A 25,822-nucleotide genomic window follows, 5' to 3' on the forward strand; every position below is an offset into this window, starting at 1 on the left:
TCATCCAGGTCATTTATAAAAATCATGAAGGGTAAGGGTCCCAGAACAGATCCCTGAGACACACCACTGGTCACCGACCTCCATGCAGAATATGACCCGTCTGCAACCACTTTTTGCCCTCTGTGGGCAAGCCAGCTCTGGATCCACAATGCAATGTCCCATTGGATCGCATGCCTTCTTACTTTATCAATAAGCTTTGCATGGGGTACCTTATCAAATGCCTTGCTGAAATCCATATTCGCGACATCTACTGCTCTTCCTTCATCAATGTGTTTAGTCACATCCTCAAAAAATTCAATTAGGCTCATGAGGCACAGCCTGCCCTTGACAAAGACATGCTGACTATTCCTACTCATATTATACCTCTCCAAATGTTCATAAATCCTGCATCTCAGGATCTTCTCCATCAACTTACTAACCACTGAAGTAAGATTCACTGGCCTATAATGTCCTGGGTTATCTCTACTCCCTTTCTTAAATAAGGGAACATCCGCAACCCTCCAATCCTCTGGAACCTCTCCTGACCCCATTGATGATCCAAGAGTCATAGCCTGGAGTACATCTCATCCGGTCCTGGCGACTTATCCAACTTGATGCTTTCCAAAAGCTTCAGCACATCCTCTTTCTTAATATCTACATGCTCAAGTTTTTCAGTCCACTGCAAGTCATCACTACAATCACTAAGATCCTTTTCCATAGTGAATACTGAAGTAAAGTATTCATTAAGTACCTTTGCCATTCCTCCAGTTCCATACACACTTTCCCACTGTCACACTTGACAGGTCCTATTCTTTCACGTCTATCTTGCTCTTCACATACTTGTAGAATGCCTTGGGGTTTTCCTTAATCCTGCCCACCAAGGCCTTCTCATGGCCCCTTCTGGCTCTCCTAATTTCCTTTTTAAGCTCCTTCTTGTTAGCCTTATAATCTTCTAGATCTCTAACATTACCTAGCTCTCTGAACCTTTCATAAGCTTTTCTTTTCTTCTTGACTAGATTTACTACAGCCTTTGTACACCACAGTTCCTGTACCCTACCATAACTTCCCTGTCTCATTAGAACGTACCTATGCAGAACTCCACACAAATATACCCTGAATATTTGCCACATTTCTTCCGTACCTTTCCCTGAGAACATCTGTTCCCAATTTAAGTTTCCAAGTTCCTGCCTGATAGCCTCATCATTCCCCTTACTCCAATTAAGCGCTTTTCTAACTTGTCTGTTCCTATCTCTCTCCAATGCTATTGTAATGGAGATAGAATTATGATCACTATCTCCAAAATGCTCTCCCACTGAGAGATCTGACACCTGACCACGTTCACTTCCCAATACCAAATCAAGTACAGTCTCTCCTCTTTAGGGTTATCTACATATCATGTCAAGAAACCTTCCTGAACATACCTAACAAACTCCACCCCATCTAAACCCCTTGCTCTAGGAAGATGCCAATCGATATTTGGGAAATTAAAATCTCTCACCACAACAACTGTTGTTATTATTACACCTTTCCAGGATCTGTTTCCCTATCTGCTCCTCGATATCCCTGTTACTATTGGGTGGCTTATAAAAATCACCCAGTAGAGTTATTGACCCCTTCCTGTTCCTAACCTCCACCCACAGAGACTCCATAGACAATCCCTCCATGACATCCACTTTTTCTGCAGCCGTGACACTATCTCTGATGAACAGTGCCACGCCCCATCTCTTTTGCCTCCCTCCCTGTCCTTTCTGAAACATCTAAAACCCAGCACTCAAAGTAACCATTCCTGTCCCTGAGCTATCCAAGCCTCTGTAATGGCCACCACATCATAGCTTCAAGTACTGATCCACGCTCTAAGCTCATCCGCTTTGTTCACAATACTCCTTACTCAGAATATAAAATAATAATAATTTTAAAAACAAAAATATGAATACATAACGTAGCTTAGATTGATGTATGTACATAAAGTGATACTCGGCACAGGAGTGTCTGTGCATAAGGTTGACTGACAGGAAATATGAATGTAGTGTTGGTTGGGGGCAAGGAGGGGTGGGTTAGTAGGTAGAGGTGTTGATCAGCTTTACTGCTTGGGGAAAGCAACTGTTTTTGAGACTGGTGGTCCTGCCCTGGTTACTACATAGCCTCCTCCCTAATGGGAGTAGGACAAACAGTCCATGAGCAGGGTGAGTGGTATTATCATGATGTTGCTTGCCAGCTGCAGTGCAATTTCCACACCAAACAGTGATGCAGCTTGCTAGGATGCTCTCTACTGCGTATCCAGATGGCACCTGCGTACAACGCTCTCACGGTTGGCATCTTCTGGATAGACCATGAAACCACATATTTCACTTTTATATCTTTTACATTTGCTCTTTGTCTTGAATGTGATTCTGGAACTGTTGGAACCTGTGATTTGCAGCTTGGAGATTGTTAGGGTGTTTCAGTGCTATGAACTCTCTGAGGATTCCAGGAGACAAGCATTATGCGTGAATCTCATGGCGAGAAGGCTGCAGAATGGGGAGCAAGCCAATGTTCAACTCCATTTCGCCAATTAAAGCTTCCATTGTTCGCCAATTAAAGCAATGAGGGAGATCGAAACATTGAGGCGAAAGCGAAAGGTGAGCGCCAGCTACCCGCCTTTTCATCGCTGGTGGGATCGATCTGCTGCTGTGCCCGGAGAATGTTACTCGGGTTCTCTGCGTTTCAGATATGGACTTGGGCTATGGCCTTTTTTTAATCCCCCAGTCATATAAATTTTTTTTATATTCTGTATTTTTCACCTGATCTTTCTCCAGGTTTTTGTGTGCGGGGAAGGAGAATTTGGGAATCGATGTTCCTGTTCCGTTTTTGTTCGTTTTTTTGTGTGGGGACGGGTGATCTGGGGGTTGATGATCATGCGGCCATTCTTTTCTTTCTTGGTTTCATGGCTATCTGGAGAAGAATTTCAGAACTGTATACTTTAATAATAACAGAACCTTTGATCTGTCTAGAGCCCATTCTCACGTACAGATGCGAGACGTGGACACTCACCAAGACGATGCGAAAGTCTCTAGATCGTTGCTATACATGACTGCTCCGAATGGCTCTTGATGTGAGTTGGCAACAGCACATGACGAACGTTGAGCTCTATAACAACCTACCGATGCTCTCCACTAAAATCAAGGCGAGAAGACTGCAACTAGCGGGGCACTGTCTACGCCACCCTGAGCTACCTGCCAGCCTAGTCATCATATGGGAGCCCAAGCACGGGAGGATGAACCCTGGGCGCCCTCCCAAGACTATGGTCAACACACTCCTTGAAGACAGCAGTGCAGCTAATGTAGACGAACTGAACACACTGATGAGGGAGAGGGAGAAGTGGAGAGTCCATCATCGTGCCCGACGCCGGCCCCCTAGGCCTGAGTCGACGTAGTAGTAGTTTGATCTGTAGAATAACACGAGTATAGATGCGCATAGACCAGCTGCCTCCTCAGAAAGTACAGACATTGGTGAGCTTTCCTGACTGTGTAAGATATGTTTTGGGACAATGAGAGGTTGTGTGAGATGTGCACTCCCAGGAGTTTGAAACTGCTTGCAGTTTCCATTGCTATGCCACAGTGTAAAGGGGGAGGGGGGCGTGAGTGGTATGAGTTCTCCTGAAGTCATTAACCATCTCCTTTGTTGAAATTCAGGAAGAGGTTATTTGCCTGCCACCAGGCCTCAGCTCTTCCACCTCCTCTTTTTAGGCTGTCTCATCGTTGTTGGTGCTGAGCCCCACCACTGTCATGTCATCGGCAAATCTGACAATGTAATTACTCGGGTGCTTGGCCGTGCAGTTATGTGTGAAAATAAATGATTGGTTCAAAGCAAAATCCAGTGAGATGACACTCGTCACTGAAGCCACGTGTGCTGCCCTAGCCGAGTATAAGCATACATCAACTGAGAGGAACCGACAGATTCTCAGGGCTGCTAGAAGTACAGCAGACTACCAGGCACAGCACTGAAAGAATAATGGATGCAAGTCAGTGAAGACATCCAGAGCGCAAAATTTATGGGCAATATCAGGGATGTGTTGATGGCATCAAGAAAGCCCTCAGCGCCTCTCAAAGCAAGATGGCTTCCCTCAAAATCACCAATGTGGAAGTAATCATAGACAGGCAAGCAGATGGAGCGATGAGAAGAACATTAATCTGACCTCTATTCCAGAGTGAACACTGTCACCCATCCCAATCCTAAGTGCCACTGAATGCCTGCCAATAATGGAAGAACTAGATACAGACACAATCATAGAGAAACTCAGCAAGGTGACTGCCAGCTTGGCCTCAGGGAAGGGATCAGGCAACAATGGGATTCCCCGAGACCTGATCAAGCACTGCATGATTACTCACCACATGAAGTCCTCTGTCAATGCTGGCAGGAAACTGTACCACAGGATATGAAGGATACCAAGATCAAAAAAAGTGACTGTAACTCTCCCTCATGAATGTTGTTGGCAAAGTCTTTACCCGAGTCTTCTTGGTCCACCTATAGAATTTGGCTGAAAGTGTCTAACTGGACTCACAGAGTGGCTTCCGCACTGGAAAGTCAACTGTGGGCATGATTTTCTCTCTCCACCAACTCCAGAAGTGCCCAGAACAGAAGAAGTCCCTCTATGTTAAGTTTATTGATATTACCAATGCATTTGACTCGATCAGCAGAGAAAGGCTCTTTCAGATTCCCTCTAAGGCAAGTTTCCCGCCAAGTCGACAGAGCAGGATCAAATCCTTCCACAACAACATGAAGAGGACGGTGAAGTACAACAGCAGTTCTCGACATAAGCAGCAGCATTAAGCAAGATTGTGTTCTTGCCCCAAAGCTATTTGGTATCTTCTTTGTCTTTCTCCTGAGGCATGCATTTGGCACTGCAACAGAGGGGATCTACTTCCACACTAGATCAGCTGGCAGGCTTTTGAATCTCGCCTGCCTAAGTACCAAAACTAAATTGTGTGAGGCTATGATCAGAGACATGCTGTTTGCTGATGATGCAGCAGTCACAATTCACACTCCACAGCACCTCCAGAGATTGATGGATCGCTTCTCCCAGGCCTGCATGGAATATGGTCTGACTACCAGCCTGAAAAAGACGAACTTCTTGGGACAAGATGTGGAGCCCCACCAGTAACTACCGTTGGTAATTACTAACTGGATGTTGTTCATCAGTTCACATACCTGGAGTTCATTATCAGTGAAAACCTCTGCTTGGATGCAGAAATCAAAAAGCACATCAGGAAGGCTGCAACAATTCTTGTCTGCCTCATCACACGAGTCTAGGAGAACTCCAAACTCTCAGTTAAAACAAAGAAGGCAGCGTACAACATTTGAGCCACCATCACACAACTATACAACAATGAGACCTGGACAACATAGGCTAAGTACAAAGCTCAACACCTTCCATTTCAGGTACTTTTTTGCATCTTGGGCATCTCCTGGGAAGTCAGACGTCCAATGCCATGATTCTCTCTCGTACGGGCCTCCCTGGCGTGCACTCTCTGCTCAGGGGACATAGGCTACATGCACTGGCTGGGCCATTTCTGCTGCATGCAGGATGGCCGCATCCCTAAATAAACCCTCTACAGTGAGCTGGCTTCAGGCAAGAGAACGACTGGCCGCCCACAACTGTGCTACAATGATGTCTGCAAGTGGGATATGAAGGCACTGGACAACGCTAAATCCTGAGAGGAACTTGCAGCCAACCACACCAGATAGTGAGGCCCTCTGAAACAATACCTTAAGTCAGGTGAGGAAAAACTACCAAAAGCAGCAGAAGACAAACTGGCCCATAGAAAGGAATGCTGCATCTCCAGCAGAGCTGAGACCACTTACAGATGCAATCCTGGCAACAGAGACTGCCGCTCTCACACTGGTCTCATCAGCCACAGACGGCTCTGCACGAGCAACGCAAATAGCTTGGACGCAACATCCATGATTGACCTCAACCAACGGAGGGCCACTCACACGTGCGCAGAGCGTACAGCAATGGGCTCAGCACACAGCCGATGAATGGAAAGAAATGGATGAACATCTATGATTCGTCAACAGTGCATAGCATAGCCAGCTGAACCTTAGCAGGTTAGCTGTGTGACACACTCAACATGTCCTCATTTGGGCTTGGACATGATTTCATGCCCCCCCCCCCACAATCACGGTAATGAATTATACAACTGAGAAATTTCACCAGGTTCTCCATGGCAAAAATTTGAGAGAAGATCAGAGTTAAAACATATTTGTTAAGGCTAATAATTTGGGCAAGCAATATAGAGTGCACTGATACTCACCCATTTCATTTCCCCACTAAGCCCATCTCCATTTTAATCCCAGGAAGCAAATGCTGAGTCAGAGATCCTGGGAAAGACTACTAGACCTCTCACCACCGTATGAGCTGCCAGTAGTTCTAAAATATCGTAACACTATAGCAGAATCACTGAACAGCAGGGCCTGTCCATCAAATTAAAAACTGGGAGATTTCACCTTCCAACTGCATGACAAGAGGCCAAGTTTATTAGAAAGCATGCAGTCAAAAGGTGGCTAGGTTAGTGATCAGAAAGATGATCTACTGAGCTAGCCGTTTTCCCACTGGAAATGACAAGGAATGTTACCAGACACCCTTGCAAATATCAGTGAAATAGATTTCAGAAATAAGCCATGACCCTTCTTCCCATTCCAACCCCACCTCCATCTGGTTCCGGTTCCTGGCGATCGCTTAGTAGCGACTGCCTTTCTCTCTTCATACTCCCCTCCTTTCACCTTGCCCCACAAGTGTTTTTTTCCCTTTTGCCTCTGCCTCCATCTATCATGTCTCTATCTTTCTGCTTCCCTCTATCATTCACCTAACACTCTCTTCCAAATTAACCCCCACTCATCTGTCTACCTGTCTGAGATCCTACACATCCCTTCTCAGTCCACCAATTACCTTGGAATCCCTTATCAACATTTCCTTTCTCCTGTTTTTGATAGCTATCTCCCCTCTCCATTCTCAGTTCTGATGCAGGGTTTTGACTCGAAACATCAACAATTCCTTTCCTCTCATTGCTTGACCCTCTGAGTTCTTCCAGGAGATTGTATGTTGCCCCAGATTCTGCAGTTTTGTGTCTTGCCATTTGGTGCTATGTAACTGTTCTGCCAGCCAATAAGATCATGGCTGATCTTTTGACTCAGTCCTAAACCAAGATTTCAGTGTCCTTATATCTCTCTATTCCCTTAACATCTAAAATCCATCAATATATCTGTCTTTAAACTACTCAATGATTGAGGTATCACAGGACCTTTGGGTACAAAATGCTATGCTTTACACTCGCCTTTGGGTAGAAATGCTTTTCAAATTTCAATATAAGTGGTTGATTTGTTAAATTGGGATGATCCAGTCTACTGTGTTGGAAATCTCAATCTCAGACGCCTCTGTCCCGTCACTCCTTCAGTGTACACTAGTAGATTGAACACATTTTAATTCTAATTTACAAATTAGAAAACAACTTCAACAATTCCACCCTTATGCCTGGATAAAGCATAGTAACAAACGTCAATGACAAAAAAGGAGACTGCAAGAACATTTTCAGCATGCAACCTTTGTTCTGCCAACAAAACCACATCAAAAATAAAAACCAAAGCAGGTTTCCCCTGTGCTTTCTGAAAATTAGAACCATGTAAACTGCATACGCATCTTCATCAATATTCAGTTTCATAGGTATAAAGGAAAGGTATGTCACATCCGGAGTTTCTCCGGTTAGCGGATGATTTCCCTCCACACCTCTCTGATGTAGTTGCAGCAGTGGTTTGCCATTGCCTTCTGCAGGGTGAATTTCCAAAGAGAAGACCAGCTCGTAACCCAGCATAGATGGAAAGCGTGCAGGGGAGCCAGCTGGATTCGAACTCGGGACCTTTTGTCCCAAAGTCCGACACTGATGCCACTACGCCACCAAAGGATATAAACAAGGTACTTCCCAAAAATAGGGTGATTAATACATTAATACATTATTGAATTAGCACATACCTATGCAAGTTTAACCCAAAAAAAATCCTCCCTATAGCTTCAAGATAGAATGCCAATAAAAAGAAACATTTGAAATACCACATCAAGCAGAAACTGTAGCGAAAGCAAATTAAACATTTCAGTCTCTTCTAAACCTCAATACAGAGGCACCTCTGCCCTTATTATAACCTAGATTCACTGTAAAGACATGTGATGTATGCCATTATCCCCTGACCTGACCTTAGAAAAGAAATAATGACAGAGCCCAAGAAAACTAATACAACACATACATCCAGAACAAGCTCTTAGCAGATTTCAAAGTTCAATGTTATCATATACTTCCTTGAGATTCATCTTCTTGCACCAATTTGAAAAAGTAAATGCAATATAATTTTATGAAAATCCATACATAAATAAACAGACAATGTGCAAAAGACAAACTGTGCAAATAAAAATAATAATGAATGCATGAGTTATAAAGAGTGCTTGAAAGTGAGTCTATAGGTCATAGAATTATTTCAGAGTAGTAGTGATTTTAGTTACCCTCACCAGTTCAGGAACCTAAAGGGTGCAAGCAAATAATTGTTCCTGAATATGGTGGTATGGGACCCAAAAGCTTCTGTGCCTCCTCTCCAATGGTTTTCAGGTCTCAAGACCGCAGATTTTTAGCTTTATAATAAATTTAATTACAAAAGCGAGGAGGCAATACTGAGACTAAATATGTTGTTAGTTGAGCCAGATTTCAAATAGCACATTCAACTGAAAAGAATGACAACCAAGAATAGATTTCTGAAAATACTTCATTAAGAGATTAGAAAAGCTGAAGGTCTTTTCATTAGAAAATGGTAGCTCAGAGAAGGGAGGACAGAAGGAAATCATTTAGATAAACTGATTTACAGAAAGATAATTTGTTTTCTGAGTAGATCATTAACTCAAACGTAGCAGCCATGTTTTTAACTTTGCCAGCAATTGGATATACATGTTCAAATGGCAGCACACCACTCCGAGTGAACTAATGGCATTTGAGCAACTGTGCAGAAATTTCAAGTCACTAATTTTAAACGGCTACTGAAGTAACTGAAAGAAAATTAATCAGAATCATTTGATGTAAAGACATGAAAAGTGATGAAAAATTAAACAGTAATATCTTTTAACACCATGAATAAATATTTCAGAGATAAACCATTGAAGTGTTTTGGGAAAGAAATAAGTAACTGAATCATGTAGAATGTTCTTTGGGAGAGTATGTTAGGGTGCAGTGGTGAATACAGCCCACTCTATCACTAGCAAAGCCCTTCCCAGCACTGAGTACAGTTGCATTGTGCACTATGACAAGAAAGCAGTATCCATCATTAAAGCCTCCAAACCATCCAGGCTATGCTCTCTTCTTGCTACAACCATCAGGTAGAAGGTACAGAAGCTTTAGGTTCCACATATTAAGCTCAGGATCAGTTATAACCCTATAACCATCATGGATCAGCATGGATAACTTCACTGACTGCAGCTCCAAACTGATTCTACCAGACCTACATACTCACTTTCAAGGACTCTTTTACATCTCATGTTCTTAGTTTCTATTTGCACAGTTTGTCTTGTTTTGCACCTTGGTTCATTGTCAGTCTTTGTTTATATATGGTTTTTCAAAGATTCTATTGCATGCCTTTATTTTTCCAGTAAATGCCTGTAAAAATGATTCTCAAGACCGCAGATATACAGCTTTATAATAAACTTAATCTGAACTTTGATGTTCTTCAGTGGTACAGAATTTAACAACTTTATAACAAGTACTTTCAAGCCATGATACCCAAGACGAAAAGATGAGTTTCGAGTGGGGAATGTGGGGAACGCCCACATCTACAGGAGCACATTAAGCCACGATTTTAATTCTTCTGTCATTTCTATACTGCTTCAAAGAGGAAAACATATAATAAAACACATAAATGACAGTAGAATTCCATGTTAATGACACCAATCATGAAATGGAAAGAGATGTAACAGATGCAAAACAGAAACAGCAGGTGTTTTTTTCCAAAAAGTCTGCATCAAGAGAATTGTCAGGAAGGAAGATCAGCAGTTAAGGCAACATGATGATGAAAAGAAGATGAAAACATAGAAGGTGGCTCTTCTCTGAGGATTATTCTAATTAAGATGGGCCAACATCACTGAAATTCAGAAGTTGAAGAGAAAACAAACTTTTAAGATATACAGAACAAGGCACACAGTATCTCTGTAAGGTTTCTGAATACAATGGCAGTAAATGGCATTACATGACTTCCAATATGAACACCTTCACTAGATACAATCCTTCACATGATTATTTAGGTCCTAAATAAATAAATGCTGCAATACATGAATGCTAATATTGCCATTCTAGAATAGGGAATCAAGTTACTGAAAATCCATAGAGTCATAGAAAACTACAGCACAGAAGCAGGTCCTTCGGTCCGTCTAGCCCATGGCAAACCATTTAAGCTACCAAATCTCATCAACCTGCACCTGAACTACATCCCTTCATACCCCTTCCATACGTGTCCCTATCCAAACTTCTCTTAAACATTGAAAACAAAATTCAAGCTGTCAGCTCATTCCACACGCTCACCATTCTGAGTGAAAAAGTTTCCCCTCATTTTTCCCTGAAACATTTCACCTTTCACAGTTAACCCCCAATCTCTAGTTGTAGTCCTACCCGACCTCAGTTGAAAAAGCCTGCCTGCATTTACTTTATCTATATCCCTCATAATTTTGTACACTTCTGTCAAATCTCTCCTCAATCTACATTATTCTAGCAAACAAAGTTCTAAACTATTTAATCTTTCCTTGTAATTCAAAACCCCCAGTCCCGGCAACATCTTTGTAAATTTTCTCTGTACTCTTTCATTCTTATTTACGTTTTTCCTGTAGCTAGGTGACAAAAACTGCAGACAATACTCCAAATTAGGTCACACCAAATCTTATACAACTTCAACATTTCAATTCCTGTACTCAATACTTTGATCTACGAAGGCCACTGTCCCAAAAGCTTTCTTTATAACCGTATCTACCTGTGACACCACTTTCAATGAATTATGGACCTGTATTCCCAGATACCTTAGCTCTACCGACTCCTCAGTGCCTTACACTTAACTGTGTAAGATCTACCCTGGTCGGTCCTCCTAAAATGCAACACGTCACACTAGACTGCATTAAATTCCATCTGCCATTTTTCAGTCCATTTTTCCACCTGGACCAGATCCTACTGCAAGCTCAGATTGCTTTCCTCACCATCCACTACACCCCTAATCTTGGTGTCATCCACAGATTTGCCGATCCAAATTTTGTCACATTTCTTGTAAGTTGCATTTTGTAATTAAATCTTATCAAAACCTGTCCATAATTAGCTTGAATCTTAAAATTTTAAATGGAATATTATAACCATCACCTTTATGTTCTATTACCTATGTATATGGTTAAAGTTAAAGTTAAAATCTGTGCCGAGCCTTGTGGCCCATCAGGCCAGTGCTTAGCTTATACTGGTTTCTGTGGCGTGAAGCGACTGAGAGTATGAGACTCCCCCCACTCCCAGATAGTACGCTAGCATTTAACCCCCAGTTAACCCCCAGCATTTACGGGTACCCATTTTCAGCTGGATGGACTGGTTAAGTGCCTTGCTCAAAGACACAACAAGCTGCCTTGGCTGAGACTCGAACCCACGACCTTCACATCGTGAGCCCAATGCCCTAACCACTTGGCCACACGCCACACGCATGGTAACAGCTTGTAAAATGATAATTTGTTTATCCTCTGAAAGCAATTTAATAAATACAACAGAAAATTCATTCACACAATGTCCATTACATTTGCCTTTTAGAGTAGATGTGCTGCTTATGCAAAAATAAGCTATTAAAATACACAATCTACTAAACATGTCAAACTACCAAAATGCCATGCCAGCTGTCATATTCAAATATTGTGTTCCTGAATGCAACTTTTTATTTTCAGTTTAGGATCTCAATAACCTAGTGAGCTCAACTAATCTCTTCCAGGGAAATAAATTTGCAGACAGGCTTTAACCTGAGGAAACAAACAATAAGTTTCTTTTAATTGTATTAGATCAGGCAGCATTTAAATGAATATTGATTTGGTTGCTCCTATTACTTTTTTGTCTCCATAGACTATTGGGATGAGAAAATGCATCAGTGTTAATCCTTTGCAGGATTATTTATGACCTAAAATAAATATCAAACATTGAGAATAAAAATTAAGCCAATAAAAATCATTTGGAACACCTGGATACTTAAAAATAGGGTTGGTGACCATCTTCCTAAATTGTCTACAAGCCTGCAAATTCTACTTCCGGTTAACCTCTGAAAAAACTAGAATGGAAACAAAAAAAAAAATCAGATGACATTCCTATAACATTATGTGTAGATATTACTCGAGGGTGGGGCACAAAGCTAGCCATGAGAGACTCAAGCAAATATTTCTGAAGCTAATAGCTACATCCTTACATAAACAATGTTCGATAGCTTTCCTTCATTACTTCCATTGAACAATAACAGCTGTACAGTAATAAAAACTGCTACCTTGTAGGTAATTTCATTTATCAGAAAATTGCGTGTATGAACACTCTTATCATTAATGGTCTGTTTTTAGAATGAAGAGAAAGTTTTTTCAATGTTAAATTCATGCCCTGCAAATGAGAAGACCAAGTAGCGTTCATGATAATTCCATCCTTTGCATCGAAATTTTGCTTAATTCTTCCTTGTGCTGCTGAATCAAAGAAATGTGTTTGGGCAAAAGAGGAAAATGAAAAAAAATCCTGTTTCATGTTTTTTAATAATAGTGTTGGATTTTCGCAAGTTTGTGTCATTCTCACAGATAGGCATGTGGATTTATGAAAAGTGGAGGGTTTTGGGCTGTGTAGAAGGACTGATTGTGAAGTATCTTTATATAGGTCAGCACAACATTGTACAATAAAGGCCCCATACTGTGCTGTACTGTTCTACGTTTTACTTACATCACCACACTTTCTTAAGCTGTACACACGATAAACGAATCTGAATCTGAATCCCAAAAGTCCCTAACATAGATATTTCTGGTAAGGAAATTGGCAATGATAATAAATTTGATTGTTAAAGTCAAGTGGTTAAATTATCTCAATGGTGGAAGTATTGCATGGCACTTGTGTAGAGTGAATGTTATGTCACTTACAGCCCATGCTTTAATACTGATGGATCCTGTGCTTGCAGAGAAAAGCTGCTTCATTTTGCTGGAATTATGAATGGAATAGAACCGGTAAATTGTCCCTGAACGTCCCCACTTCTGACCTCATGAGGAAAGAACTTGATTGGTTATTTGTCACAAAGAATACAAGGGAAAATTTCCACATTGCCAGGTATATGCCAGTACTGTACCGCTTGTACATAACAGATTGGTTAGAGTTGTCTTTAATTCTGGATTTACAGCAATTCAGCCAAAAGGTCCCACTGTCTTTTCTATAGCCAGAGCTCTCAGCTACTATTTTGATATCACCCGCAGTGAAGCCAAGTGGCTGAATACTGATTTTTTCTTTTAATGATAGCAGAGAAGGCAGCAGTGATCATTCATTCATACTTCTGCCCAGAGACACCTGCATTTTACAGTACAGCATGCTGTGCAGATAAAAAGGTTTGTGGTTATTAATGACAGAATCTTTAGCAAAAGGGCTAAAAAAGCAAAATGCACAAAAATTACTACAGACAAAAAATTTGCAATTTAGATCAAAGGACTTCCAGATAATCCCATAATCCATCAAAGGGTAACCAAGGACTCAGTTTTAGTAGAGCTAGAAACTGGAGAGCATGATAATCAGGCATTAAAAATTGAAGGAATACAATTAGGAGGCATTTTTATCACTTCACACTTACATCCAATGAGATCTGATTTCAATTCAAGAATTCTAGTACCTTGATGTGTGAATTCACATTTTAACGTGAGCATATAAGAATACAAAGTCACTGAGACCCCCTGTCTGTTCCACATTCAATAAGATCATGGTTGATCATTCATTCATTTCAGCTTTTTACACAATTACACAAGCTTTAAAACCTAGACCTCTGTACTTCCCTCTGCAAGTGGATACTTCCTCATCAGCAGATCTCAATCAGTGAGGATTAGTAACAAGATCTCTTTCTCGCTGATCTTCAACTCAGGTTCACCTTAAGGCTACATGCCCTGCACCAACTTTACACTTTATATGTGCCTATGATGCGGCTGTAACTAAGATTTTCATTGCACCTGTGCAGACACTTACTAGTGCATATAACAATAAACCTGATTTCAACTTTGACCTTATCAGCACTGTACTGCACTAACTATATAACTTTGATTATCCTGGTATACAAGAAATTTCATTGTTGTTTTCAAAACACTCAAGACATTTAGCCTCCATAGCACTCTTGGCTATATATAAAAAAAAATCTAAAGAATGACTACTCTCTGGATAAAGATGTTTCTTCTCATATTAACTCCTGAATGGTGACTTCTTATTTTGAGACCATGACTTTTGCTTCTAGACACAACAATCAACAATCATTACTATGTCAAGCCTGTCAAGCCCCAGAAGAATTCCTTTCAATGAGATCCCCTCTCATCCTTCTGAACTTGAGAGATGAAAGGTGCAATCTACTCACTTTCTTCTCATAGAACAAACTCACCAACCTAAGAACTTATCGATGTTTCCTATGGTGGGGGAGTCTAAGATCAGAGGACACAACCTCAGAATGGAGGAGCATCCTTTTAGAATCCTCAGCTATGTGGAGTACTTCACCAAGTCTTCAACCTGAGCCTGAGTCTCCAGAGGGTTCCTGTGCTGTGGAAGACGTGCTGCTTCGTCCCTGTGTCAAAGACGCCGCGCCCCAGTGGCCTCAATGACTACAGACCGGTGGCATTGACCTCCCACATCATGAAGACCCTGGAGAGACTTGTTCTGGAGCTGCTCTGGCCTATGGTTAGGCCACACTTAGATCCCCTTCAGTTCGCCTACCAGCCCCGACTAGGAGTTGAGGATGCCATCATCTACCTGCTGAACCGTGTCTACGCCCACCTGGACAAGCCAGCGAGCACTGTGAGGGTCATGTTTTTTGACTTCTCCAGTGTGTTCGACACTATCCACCCTGCTCTGCTGGGGGAGAAGCTGACAGCAATGCAGGTGGATGCTTTCCTGGTGTCATGGATTATTGATTACCTGACTGGCAGACCACAGTACGTATGCTTGCAACACTGTGTGTCCAACAGAGTGATCAGCAGCACTGGGGCTCCACAGGGGACTGTCTTGTCTCCCTTTCTCTTCACCATTTACACCTCGGACTTCAACTACTGCACAGAGTCTTATCATCTTCAGAAGTTTTCTGATGACTCTGCCATAGTTGGATGCATCAGCAAGGGAGATGAGGCTGAGAACAGGGCTATGGTAGGAAACTTTGTCACATGGTGTGAGCAGAATTATCTGCAGCTTAATGTGAAAAAGACTGAGGAGCTGGTGGTAGACCTGAGGAGAGCTAAGGCACCGGTGACCCCTGTTTCCATCCAGGGGGTTGGTGTGGACATGGTGGAGGATTACAAATACCTGGGGATACGAATTGACAATAAAGTGGACTGGTCAAAGAACACTGAGGCTGTCTACAAGAAGGGTCAGAGCCGTCTCTATTTCCTGAGAAGACTGAGGTCCTTTAACATCTGCCAGACGATGTTGAGGATGTTCTACGAGTCTGTGGTGGTCAGTGCTATCATGTTTGCTGTTGTGTGCTGGGGCAGCAGGCTTAGGGTAGCAGACACCAACAGAATCAACAAACTCATTCATAAGGCCAGTGATGTTGTGGGGATGGAACTGGACTCTCTCACGGTGGTGTCTGAAAAGAGGGTGCTGTCCAAGTTGCATGCCATTTTGGACAACGTCTCCCATCCACTACATAATGGACTGGTTGGGCACAGGAGTACATTCAGCCAGAGACTCATTCCACCGAGATGCAGCACAGAGCGTAATTGGAAGTCATTCCTGCCTGTGGCCATCAAATTTTACAACTCCTCCCTTGGAGGGTCAGACACCCTGAGCCAATAGGCTGGTCCTGGACTTATTTCCTGGCACAATTTACATATTACTATTTAATTATTTATGGTTTTATTTCTATTTAATTATTTATGGTGCAACTGTAAAAAAAAACAATTTCTCTTGGGATCAATAAAGTATGACTATGACTAGAACAGAGATGAGGATTTTTTTTTAAGCTAGAGAGTGGTGAATTGGTGGAATTCATTGCCACAGGTGGCTGTAAGGTCCAAATCATTGGGTATATTAAGACAGAGGTGCTTGATTCTTGGTTATTCAGGGCACGAAGGGATATGGGGAGAATGCAGGAGATTGCAGCTGAGAGGGAAAATAGATCAGCCATGATGAAATGGAGGAGCAGGCTCAATAGACCAATTGGCTGAATTCTGCTTCTATAATCTTATGGTCAAATGTCTGCCCTACTTTCTCTAGCACACATATATCTCACCATGGGAATGAGAACCAGACCTGAAAATGATATTCCAGGTTCTAATATTCCAGATCACCAGGGCCTCTGGAAGTGCATTAAGATGTCTTTATTCTTGTACTCAAATCCCCTTGTTATAGAGGCCTTCAGACTATCTGCTGGTTTTACATCTATGCTCGCTTCACACCTACTTCTGCACAGGTGCATCAAAACATCATCTTGAAATCTTTCACGATTTAAAAAAATTGTTTTTCTTTTGTTTTCACCAAGGCGGATGATCTCACATTTTCCACATTATAATCTAGCTGCTACATCCCTGCCCATTCGTAGCCTTGCTATATCCCCAGAAGCTTCTCTCTCTCTCATCCAAATCACTGATATTAAATGTGAACAGTAGTGAACCACAGAACAGATAGTCAGACATCAGTAGAAGCTGCCTTTTCACAGCCTCCAAAAACAAAACAAAAATCAGCTAAATGCTGTATAACACACAAAATGCTGGAAGAGCTCTGCAGGGTCAGGTAACATATGTGGAATGAAATGAACAGATGACATTTCGGGCCAAGACCTTTCATCAGATGCCTGACCTGCTGAGTTCCTCCAGCACTTTGTGTGTTTGTTTCTTAAGGTTTCCAGCATCTACAGAAATCCTTGTGTCTCTGCTAACTCCTAGCCCCTCATTTCTATTGACGAGTTCTCAATCAATGCCAGTTTATTTCCCCAATCCTCAATCTCATTTTATGCATAATTGCATTGTACTTATCAAATGCCTTCTGAGATGCCAAGTACACCAGACATATTGGTTCCCCGCTTATCCATCCTGTCAGTTTATCTTCAAATAAGCTATAATAAATGTGTCAAACATGATTTTCCTTTCATAAACCCACACTGACTCTGCCCATTCCTGTTATTATTTACCATTTTCTACTACTTCTTCCTTAGTAACAGATTCCTGCGTTTTCCCCACTACTGATGTCTGATTAAATGCTCTGTCATTCTTTTTTTCCTCTTTCTCTCATTGCTTAAGCAGTGCTACCTTCGAATCTGCCCCAGAATCTATCAGATTTTAGAATTTGATAACTTGTATCTACACAATCAACCAGCTCCTTCAACACCTTAGGCTGCAAGTCATAGATGCTCTGGAGTAATGGCTGTTGAAGTCTCATTAATTTCTTACTGATGCTAATATCTTTCCTCTTCACATTCACTCTGGACCTGTTGTTCTTTATTATTTACATTTTGAAGATTTACATACAATTTCCACTTCATGCCCCATCTATTTCTTAACTCCAGCCGAACTGATGTGACTACGGATTTGCTTATTCTTCCAGTGAATTTAGCACACCAATTGCAAAGTTCCCAAGATACATGAGCCTGGACAATTGCAGTTTATGCCCTGTCCAAATCATGAAACTGTTCAATATGGGGAATAAATCTGCAACATTTGTGTCCACAGTATTCTGAGACAAGAAATGGTAGTTTTGAGCTTTAACAGTGGGTAGCCTCTAAACCTTGGTCGTATAGCTTTGGGATTGATTATGACTCAAAGTTCAACTTCTGGTTGGAGTAATTTTTATTTTACGACATTGTACTCCAAATAAGTATAAGAGGTCCCAGCTATGATGCCCTGAAAGCCAACTCAGATGCAAAATGGCAATACTGAACCATACTTGAATCACAGAAGGATACTCGAGAACTGTGGTGAGGTTTGAATGCTATCACCTCCTACAAAGTAAAACCAAGCAACATGTGCCACAGCATGTTCTTGCTCCCAGAGGAGCTCATTGAGTTTCATGGCTACTTTGACCGGCAGAACATGCAGGAACTTCACGTAACTCCCACAGCCACTAACAACTTGTGATTTCAGTCTCTGAGGCTGGCATGAGAGCATTCTTCGAAGGGGTGAACCCATAAAAAGCAGCTGTTCCAGACAGTGTACCTGGCTGTGTACTAAAGACCTGTGCTAATCAACCAGCTGGAATGTTTACTGGTATCTTTAACCTCTCGTTTCAGCTATCTGAGATACCAAACTGCTTCAAGCTGGCTTCAATCATGCCAGTGTTCAAGAAGAACCTAGTAACTTGCCTTGGTGCCTATTGTCCAGGAACACTTGCATCCACTGTGATGAAGCGCTTTCAGAGGTTGATCATGAGACATATCAACTGCTGCCAAGAAGAGCGTTAGATCCGCTTAATTTGCCGACCATCACAAAAGGTCAACAAGATGCCATTTCATTGGCTCTTCAGCTTTGGAACATCTGAACAGTGAAGATGCATATATCAGGATGCTCTTCATTGATTATAGCTCAGTATTCAACAATATCATCCCCTCAAAACTAATCAATAAGCTCCAAGATCTAGGTCTTGATACTTCCTTGTGCAAGTAGATCCTCTATTTCCTTATTTGCAGATGCCAGTCAGTAAGGACATGAAGGGACATGGAGAGAAAGCAGGAGATTGGAGCTGAGACAAAAATTGGATCTGCCATGATGAAATGGCAGAGCTGACTCAATGGAACAAATAGCTTAATTCTGCTCCTATATCCTATAGTCTTATAGTACAGATCGGCAACAACATCTCCACAATTACCATCAGCACAGGTGCACCACACAGCTGTATGCTTCACCCATGTCTAATTGCTTTATACTTTCAAAATTCAAAGTAAATTTATCATCAAAGTACATATATATAACCATATATTACCCTGAGATTCATTTTATTGTGGGCTTTCAAAGTAATTAAAAAGAAACAATAGAATCAATGAAGAAATGCACATGACAGAAATGGACAAATAATGAGCAAAAAACAACAAACTGCAAACACAGAAGAGAAAATAATAATAAATATATAAGCAACAAAATATTGAAAACACGAGTTATAGTGAGTCCCATAGGGTGTGGAATTAGTTCAGTGTTGGGGGTGAATGAAGACATCCCCTCTCTGGTTGAGGGGCAATAACTGTTCCTGAGCTGGTGGTGTGGGACCTGAGGCTCCTGTCCCACCTTCCTGATGGAAGCAGTGAGAAGAGATTGGATGGTGGCGATCCTTGATGATGGATGCTACTATCCTGTGGCAGCACTCGGCGTAAATGTGCTCAACGGTGGGGTATGGTGGGGGGGGGCATGTATAATTAAGATTCAAATTTCGGTTGTGAAGAAGACGAATGCAACATTGGCATTCATTTCAAGAGGTATAGAATATAAGAGCCGGGATGTATGTTGAGGCTCTATAAGGCACTTATGAGACCACACATGGAGTATTGTGTGCAGTTTTGGTCTCCTTATTTTAGAAAGGATATACTGACATTGGAGACGGTTCAGAGAAGATTCATGAGAATGATTCCAGGAATGAAATGGTTACCCTATGAGGAACGTCTGGCAGCTCTTGGGCTGTATGCCCTAGAGTTCAGGAGAATGAGGGGGGATCTCATCTAGGGCAAGAGGGCACAACTTCAGGATTGAAGGATGTTCTTTTAGAACTGAGATCCGGAGAAATTACTTTAGTCAGAGGGTGGTAAATCCGTGGAATTTGTTGCCACGAGCAGCTATGGAGGCCAAGTCACTGGGTGTATTTAAGGTAGAGATAGATAGGTTCTTGATTAGCCAGGGCATTTAAGGGTATGGGGTGAAAGCAGGGGAGTGGGGATGACTGGATGAAGTGGATCAGCCCCGTGAGTGAATGGCAGAGCAGACTCGATGGGCCGAATGGCCTACTTTTGCTCCTAAATCTTATGGTCTTATGGTCTAAAATTCAAGGTTCAAAGTTATGATGCTGAGGACAAGTAGAGCTCCAAACCATCTTTAAGTTTGCTGACTTTGACTGTTCTTGAACAAATCAAAGGTGACAAATCAGCATATACAAGGGAGATTGAAAACCTGACTGAATGGTGTTACAACATTACTCAACATCAAAGCCAGAGAGCTGATTATTGACTACAGGAGGAAGAAACAGGGGGTCAATGAGCTAATCCTTAATAGGAAATTGGAAATGGTGAGGATCAATAACTTTAAATCCTTTGGCATTATTGTTCTGGGACTAACACTCAAGTGCCATTTCGAAGCTTGGAATGGGACATATAAAATGTTGAGAGGAATTGGCAGGAAGATTGTTTTCTCATGCTGTAAAATCTGGAAGTAGTCTCAAGTTAAAGGGTTGACTGCTTCAAGATGAGGTATTTGCGTTCACAGATAATTATGAATTGTCAAAATTCTGACTATTATTGGGCTTAGGATGGTCAGCCACTTAAGAATTTGGGAGGAAGAAAACAAGGGTCCATGAGCCATTTCTCAATAGGGATTGGAGGTGGAAACGGTAAGTAACTGAATTCTTCAGTGCTATCAAATTAGTGGATGTGTATATGCCATTTCAAAGAAGGCACAGCAACATCTCTACTTTCTAAGAAGTTTTGCACAGACTTGATACGTCATCTGAAACTTGACTAACTTCTATAGATGCGTAGTAGAGAGTATCCTAACTGGTTGCATCATGGCCTGGTATGGAAACACCAAAGCCCAAGAATGGAAAAACTTACAAAAGGGGTGGACACAGCCCAGTACATCACAGGTAAAACCCTCACCACCATTGAACACATCTACAAGGAGTGCTGCTATGAGGAAGCAGCATCCATCATCAAGGACCTCCACTATCCACACCACGCTCTCTTCTCATTGCTGCCACAGTTAAGTAGGTACAAGAGCCTTAGGTCCCACATCACCAGGTTCAAAAACAGTCACTATCCTTCAAACATCAGGTTCCTGAACCAGTGTGGATAACTTCACTCACCTCAATGATAAACTGATTCCACAACCTAGGGACGTCACTTTCAAACACTCTGCAGCTCATGCTCTCAGCATTATTTAATTGTAATTATTATTAGGTTTTTTTGTATCTGCACAGTTTGTCTTCTTTTGCACATTAGTTGTCAATCTCTGTGTGTAATTTTTCATTGATTATATTACATCTTTTGTCTTACTCTGAATGCCTGCAAGAAAATGAATCTCTCGGTAATATATGGTGACATATACATGCTTTGATAATAAATTTACTTGAACTTTGAACATTGATTGCAGGAATGAAACTGCCTTTCTAGAAAAGCCAGAGCAATCAGGTATACGCTGTTGACATGAGAAGATTGAGAAAATCATTGATACTCACAGGATTCTGACAAGGCTGACCACGGTAAGCGTGATAAGCCTTGGGAGGATACTGTGAGGATGCTTCTTCTGGTGGCAGAATCTAAAACCTGGAGTACATATTTTCAGGAAAAGAAAAAAATTAAGGAGTAATTTCCTGTTTGTAATCTATTTTCTATCCAGATAACTGTGGATGTTATCAAGGTTGTTTCAAGCTAAAATGGATTTTTTTGGACAACAGGAGAAATCTAGAAATAAAAGGATCCGGCAGGAAAGTGGAATAGAGGCCATTGATCGATCTACCATTTAAAATTGGAAAAGTGTCATTCTCCCAGCATCATTATTTACCACAAAGTGAATCATTATTTAAAGCAAAAAAGGGAAAAATTAATTAGAACAGAGCTAACGTAACTCACTCCTTGTATATAAACAAAAAAAAAACACAGATCAGGTGCTTTCATTGAAAAAGCAAATACAACATTTGGTAAAATAATACCTAGCCTGGAAACTATTCAGGTTAAATTAAAAGTGAAGTGAAAAAAAATCAAAATTCCCAGCCACAGAACATGATTCAATGTACTAAAATAATGGAAGCTTAGAAAGCAGTAACTGTGTATTCTGTTTTGCTGCAAAGAAATCTGGATGTTACATAGAACCAAAAGGGAAGATAAAATGGAGATACAAGCCAGTCGTTGAAGAGTGTTAAAAGTCTTTCTTATTTTGTGAAATGGGATCAATAGGCAGAAACCACAGCACAGGGATACTGACAAGTGGGACCACTTCACAATGTACAAATACAAACAATGCTGCGCTGTGTATCCTTCTGCTCAGTTTTGAAAAGGTCAGCCTTTCGTTTTCTTTCAATATTCACCAACACCAGCCTGGCATGGTGCCCAGCATTCTCCAAAAACACAAGCTACTGAACACTGCATTGCCCTTCAATTGGTAAAATAAAGCCTAAATATTTCATGCATACAATATCCCATTAATTGAAGATAATTTGCTGTAAAAATCATTAAATGGCATTTGCTTTATTCATAACTGATTTGCTTCAAAACAATACCACAGCATTATTTTTAAAATATGCTCCCGTATCTTATGCAGCTCAAATCTTTTCAGTAATACTTGCACAATTTTCTGGGTCACAGACGTACGACAATCATAGTAACATGATTTCTGTAACACAACACTACAGCTTTCACAGAATTACAGCAGAATGGAGAATAAAAGACTGTACCTTTTAGAACGTCGAAGCATGCTTGTGTCTGGCATAGAGAAATTGGAGAGCAGAGTCCAAAAAGAGTCAGACATGATCCTTTATACTTGTCATGGCTGCAGAATACGGTACTCTCTAACCACTTAGAGCTCAGCTTTTCCCTCTAGACTACTAGGTTATTCCATTAAGGTTACTCAGAAAGGCACAGTGTTTGTGCTGTCTGCTCTGCTGTCTATTGATTATGCCTGGCTTCCTCTGTGAATGCAGGTAATAGAAATTCAAGCTGGACTGACTGTACTTTCATCAGCTTACTGCACTGCAACAAAGTCATTCATGATCAAAGGATCAACTGCTGCCACATTAACCATTCAATGTTATTTTTTAGTCAAAGCTCTTTTATAAAATCAGGTGAAATTAATATACTCCCTCTGATCTGAGGAATACGAACTGCATCTAATGCTTAATATCATTTTTCCACAATTTTATGAAAGTGTGCAAACACAAAGTACAACAGCATACAACAGCATGAGATTACTCTAAAACATTCTTCTTTCTGATTTCAAGCTTAAAGAAAAATGAATACAGAAGATTAAACAAACACATTTTTGAAACAACTGTGATGAATGGTATTGAGAATTTTATTTTTAACCTTATGAGATATTATTTTAGAGCTGGTTACAAAGACAACATTCAGAGCATTTGACGCACAGTGGCCAGAGACAAATACTGGAAATGAAGATAAATGTACACATTTGGAGTTCGAACAAGGAGATTCTCTCAAGGGTACAGAGTTTCCATTGCAGTTTGAAGCCACACAGTTTGTTTGTCTTCATATTACCCAACATTTTTATTGTTAATATGTACTCTATCCTGAAGTAAACCTGGATAAACATAAAACCATACACAACAGGGAAGCAGATGAGCTCAGCATATGGATAGGCACAAGGGATTGTGATATTATAGCTATAAGAGAAACATGGATAGGACTGGCAGCTCATTCTTCCAAGATACAGATGCTACAGATGAGAGTAAGAGAGGAGGGGAAGGGGATTTTACGATTAGGGAGAACATCACGACAGTACTTTGAGAGGATATTCCTGGAGAACGTCCATTGAGGCAATGTAAATCTTAGAAATAGGAAATGGATGATCATTTTGAAGTGGTTGTATTATATCCTCCCCACTACCCCCAGTAGTCAGCAGGAGTAAAGGGAGTACATAGCTGTAGGAATAATAGAATAGTAATAGTAGTTGATTTGAACTTCCCTGATATTCAATGGGTCAGACAAAGTTCTAAGGGATTAGTTAGGGTACAACTTGTTAAATGTGGACAGGAACATTTCCTCAAGCAATATGTAGATGGCCCTATCGCATTCAGCTTTAAAACAGTTATTTTAAAAAGTAAAGGCTTGTTCTCAAGTTAAAGTCCAAAATTAGGGCAAAGTTAATTTTGATGGTATTAGAAAGGAACTTGCAAAGACTGAGAGATGATGTTACCAGATACAGGAATGTCTAGAAAGTGGCATGTTTGTAAAAGTGAGATAAGGAGAACTCAGGGCAAACATGTACATGTTAGAGTGAATGCAAGGCTATCAGGATTAAGAAACTCTGGCTGAGGGGCGATTGTAAAGCTCAGGGAAAAGGAAGCATATGTCAAGAATAGGGATATATCATCAAGGATCAAGAGAATTCATTGTGTTTAAGGCATGGAGGAGTACACCTGAGAGAGAAATCGGTAGAGCAAAAAGAGGCAGATAAGGTAAAGCTGAATCCTAATGAAGCTATAAGTATATTAACAGCAAAAGGGTAACTAGGGAGAGAATTGACCCAATTAAGGATATATGTTTGGAGCCAAGGAAGATGGATATGGTGTTAAATGAAGACTTCTTATTTATATCTACAATGGAGAAGGGCAAAGTAGATGAAGAATTCAGGAAAGACAATGGTGATATCTTGAAACATTTCCATGTTGCAAAAGAGAAGGTGATAGCAGTCTTAAAGTACACAAATATGGATGACTCTCCAAAGCATGACTAAGTGTATTCTAGGACATTGTGGCAAACTAGTGAATAAATTGCTGGGGTCCTGGCAGAGATACTTGCATCATTATAAGTCATAGGTGATGTATTAGATAATCAACATGGCTTTATATGTGGGAAATAGAGTCTCACAAATTTCTTAAAGTTTATTTTTGAAGAGCTGTCCACAAGGATTAGAGTTATAGAGTGATACAGTGTGGAAACAAACTCTTTGGCCCAAAGGTAGTCCCAGTTGCCCACATCTGGCCCATTGCTTCTAAACCACTCCTATCCATGTACTTATTCAAATGTCCTTTGAATGTTGTTATTGTACCTGCTTCAATCATTTTCTCTAGCAGCTCATTCTATTTATGCACCTATCTCAACTCACACCTTAAACCTATGCCTTCTAGTCTTTAAGTGCTCATACCCGGGGGAAAGGGGTATGTACATTAATCCTATCTGAACCCATCATGACTGTATACACACCTACAAGGTCACTCTCAATCTCTTACATTATAAAGTCTTGTTCCTCAGAATCCCCTCCAGTAACTTACCCACCACTGATGTCAAACTTATTAACTTGTATTTCCCTGCCTTGTCTTTGCTGCTGCTCTTAAATAATAGTACATCTATAGCCACCCTTCATTCTTCCAGAACGAGGGGTCACAGTTTGAGGATAAAAGGGAAGCCTTTTAGGTCCGAGATTAGGAAAAACTTCTTCACACAGAGAGTGCTGAATCTGTGGAATTCTCTGCCACAGGAAACAGTTGAGGCCAGTTCATTGGCTATATTTAAGAGGGAGTTAGATATGGCCCTTGTGGCTAAAGGGATCAGGGGGTATGGGGGTAGGCTGGTACAGGGTTCTGAGTTGGATGATCAGCCATGATCATACTGAATGGCAGTGCAGGCTCGAAGGGCCAAATGGCCTACTCCTGCACCTATTTTCTATGTTTTCTATGTTTCTCTGGAACTTCACTTGTGGTTAAAAACAAAATAGATA

At 41.0% G+C, this 25,822-nt stretch overlaps 1 protein-coding gene across 7 annotated transcripts in view; it reads right to left on the reverse strand.

Annotated features, from left to right (window-relative positions):
• Positions 1–25,822, reverse strand: part of mast2 (microtubule associated serine/threonine kinase 2) — a 457,841-nt gene that overhangs the window by 160,913 nt on the left and 271,106 nt on the right. The window contains exon 1 of one of the 7 annotated variants that reach the window (XM_063064396.1): positions 22,824–23,052. The exons of the other annotated variants lie outside the window; for them this stretch is intronic. Within the exon in view, the coding sequence (XP_062920466.1) occupies positions 22,824–22,897 (74 nt within the window). The 5' untranslated portion in view covers positions 22,898–23,052. Of the gene's footprint in view, positions 1–22,823; positions 23,053–25,822 lie in introns of those variants that run through there. 7 annotated transcript variants of the gene reach the window in all.

This window comes from Mobula hypostoma, chromosome 12 (genome assembly GCF_963921235.1).
Source record: "Mobula hypostoma chromosome 12, sMobHyp1.1, whole genome shotgun sequence".
NCBI classification, from domain to species: domain Eukaryota; kingdom Metazoa; phylum Chordata; class Chondrichthyes; order Myliobatiformes; family Myliobatidae; genus Mobula; species Mobula hypostoma.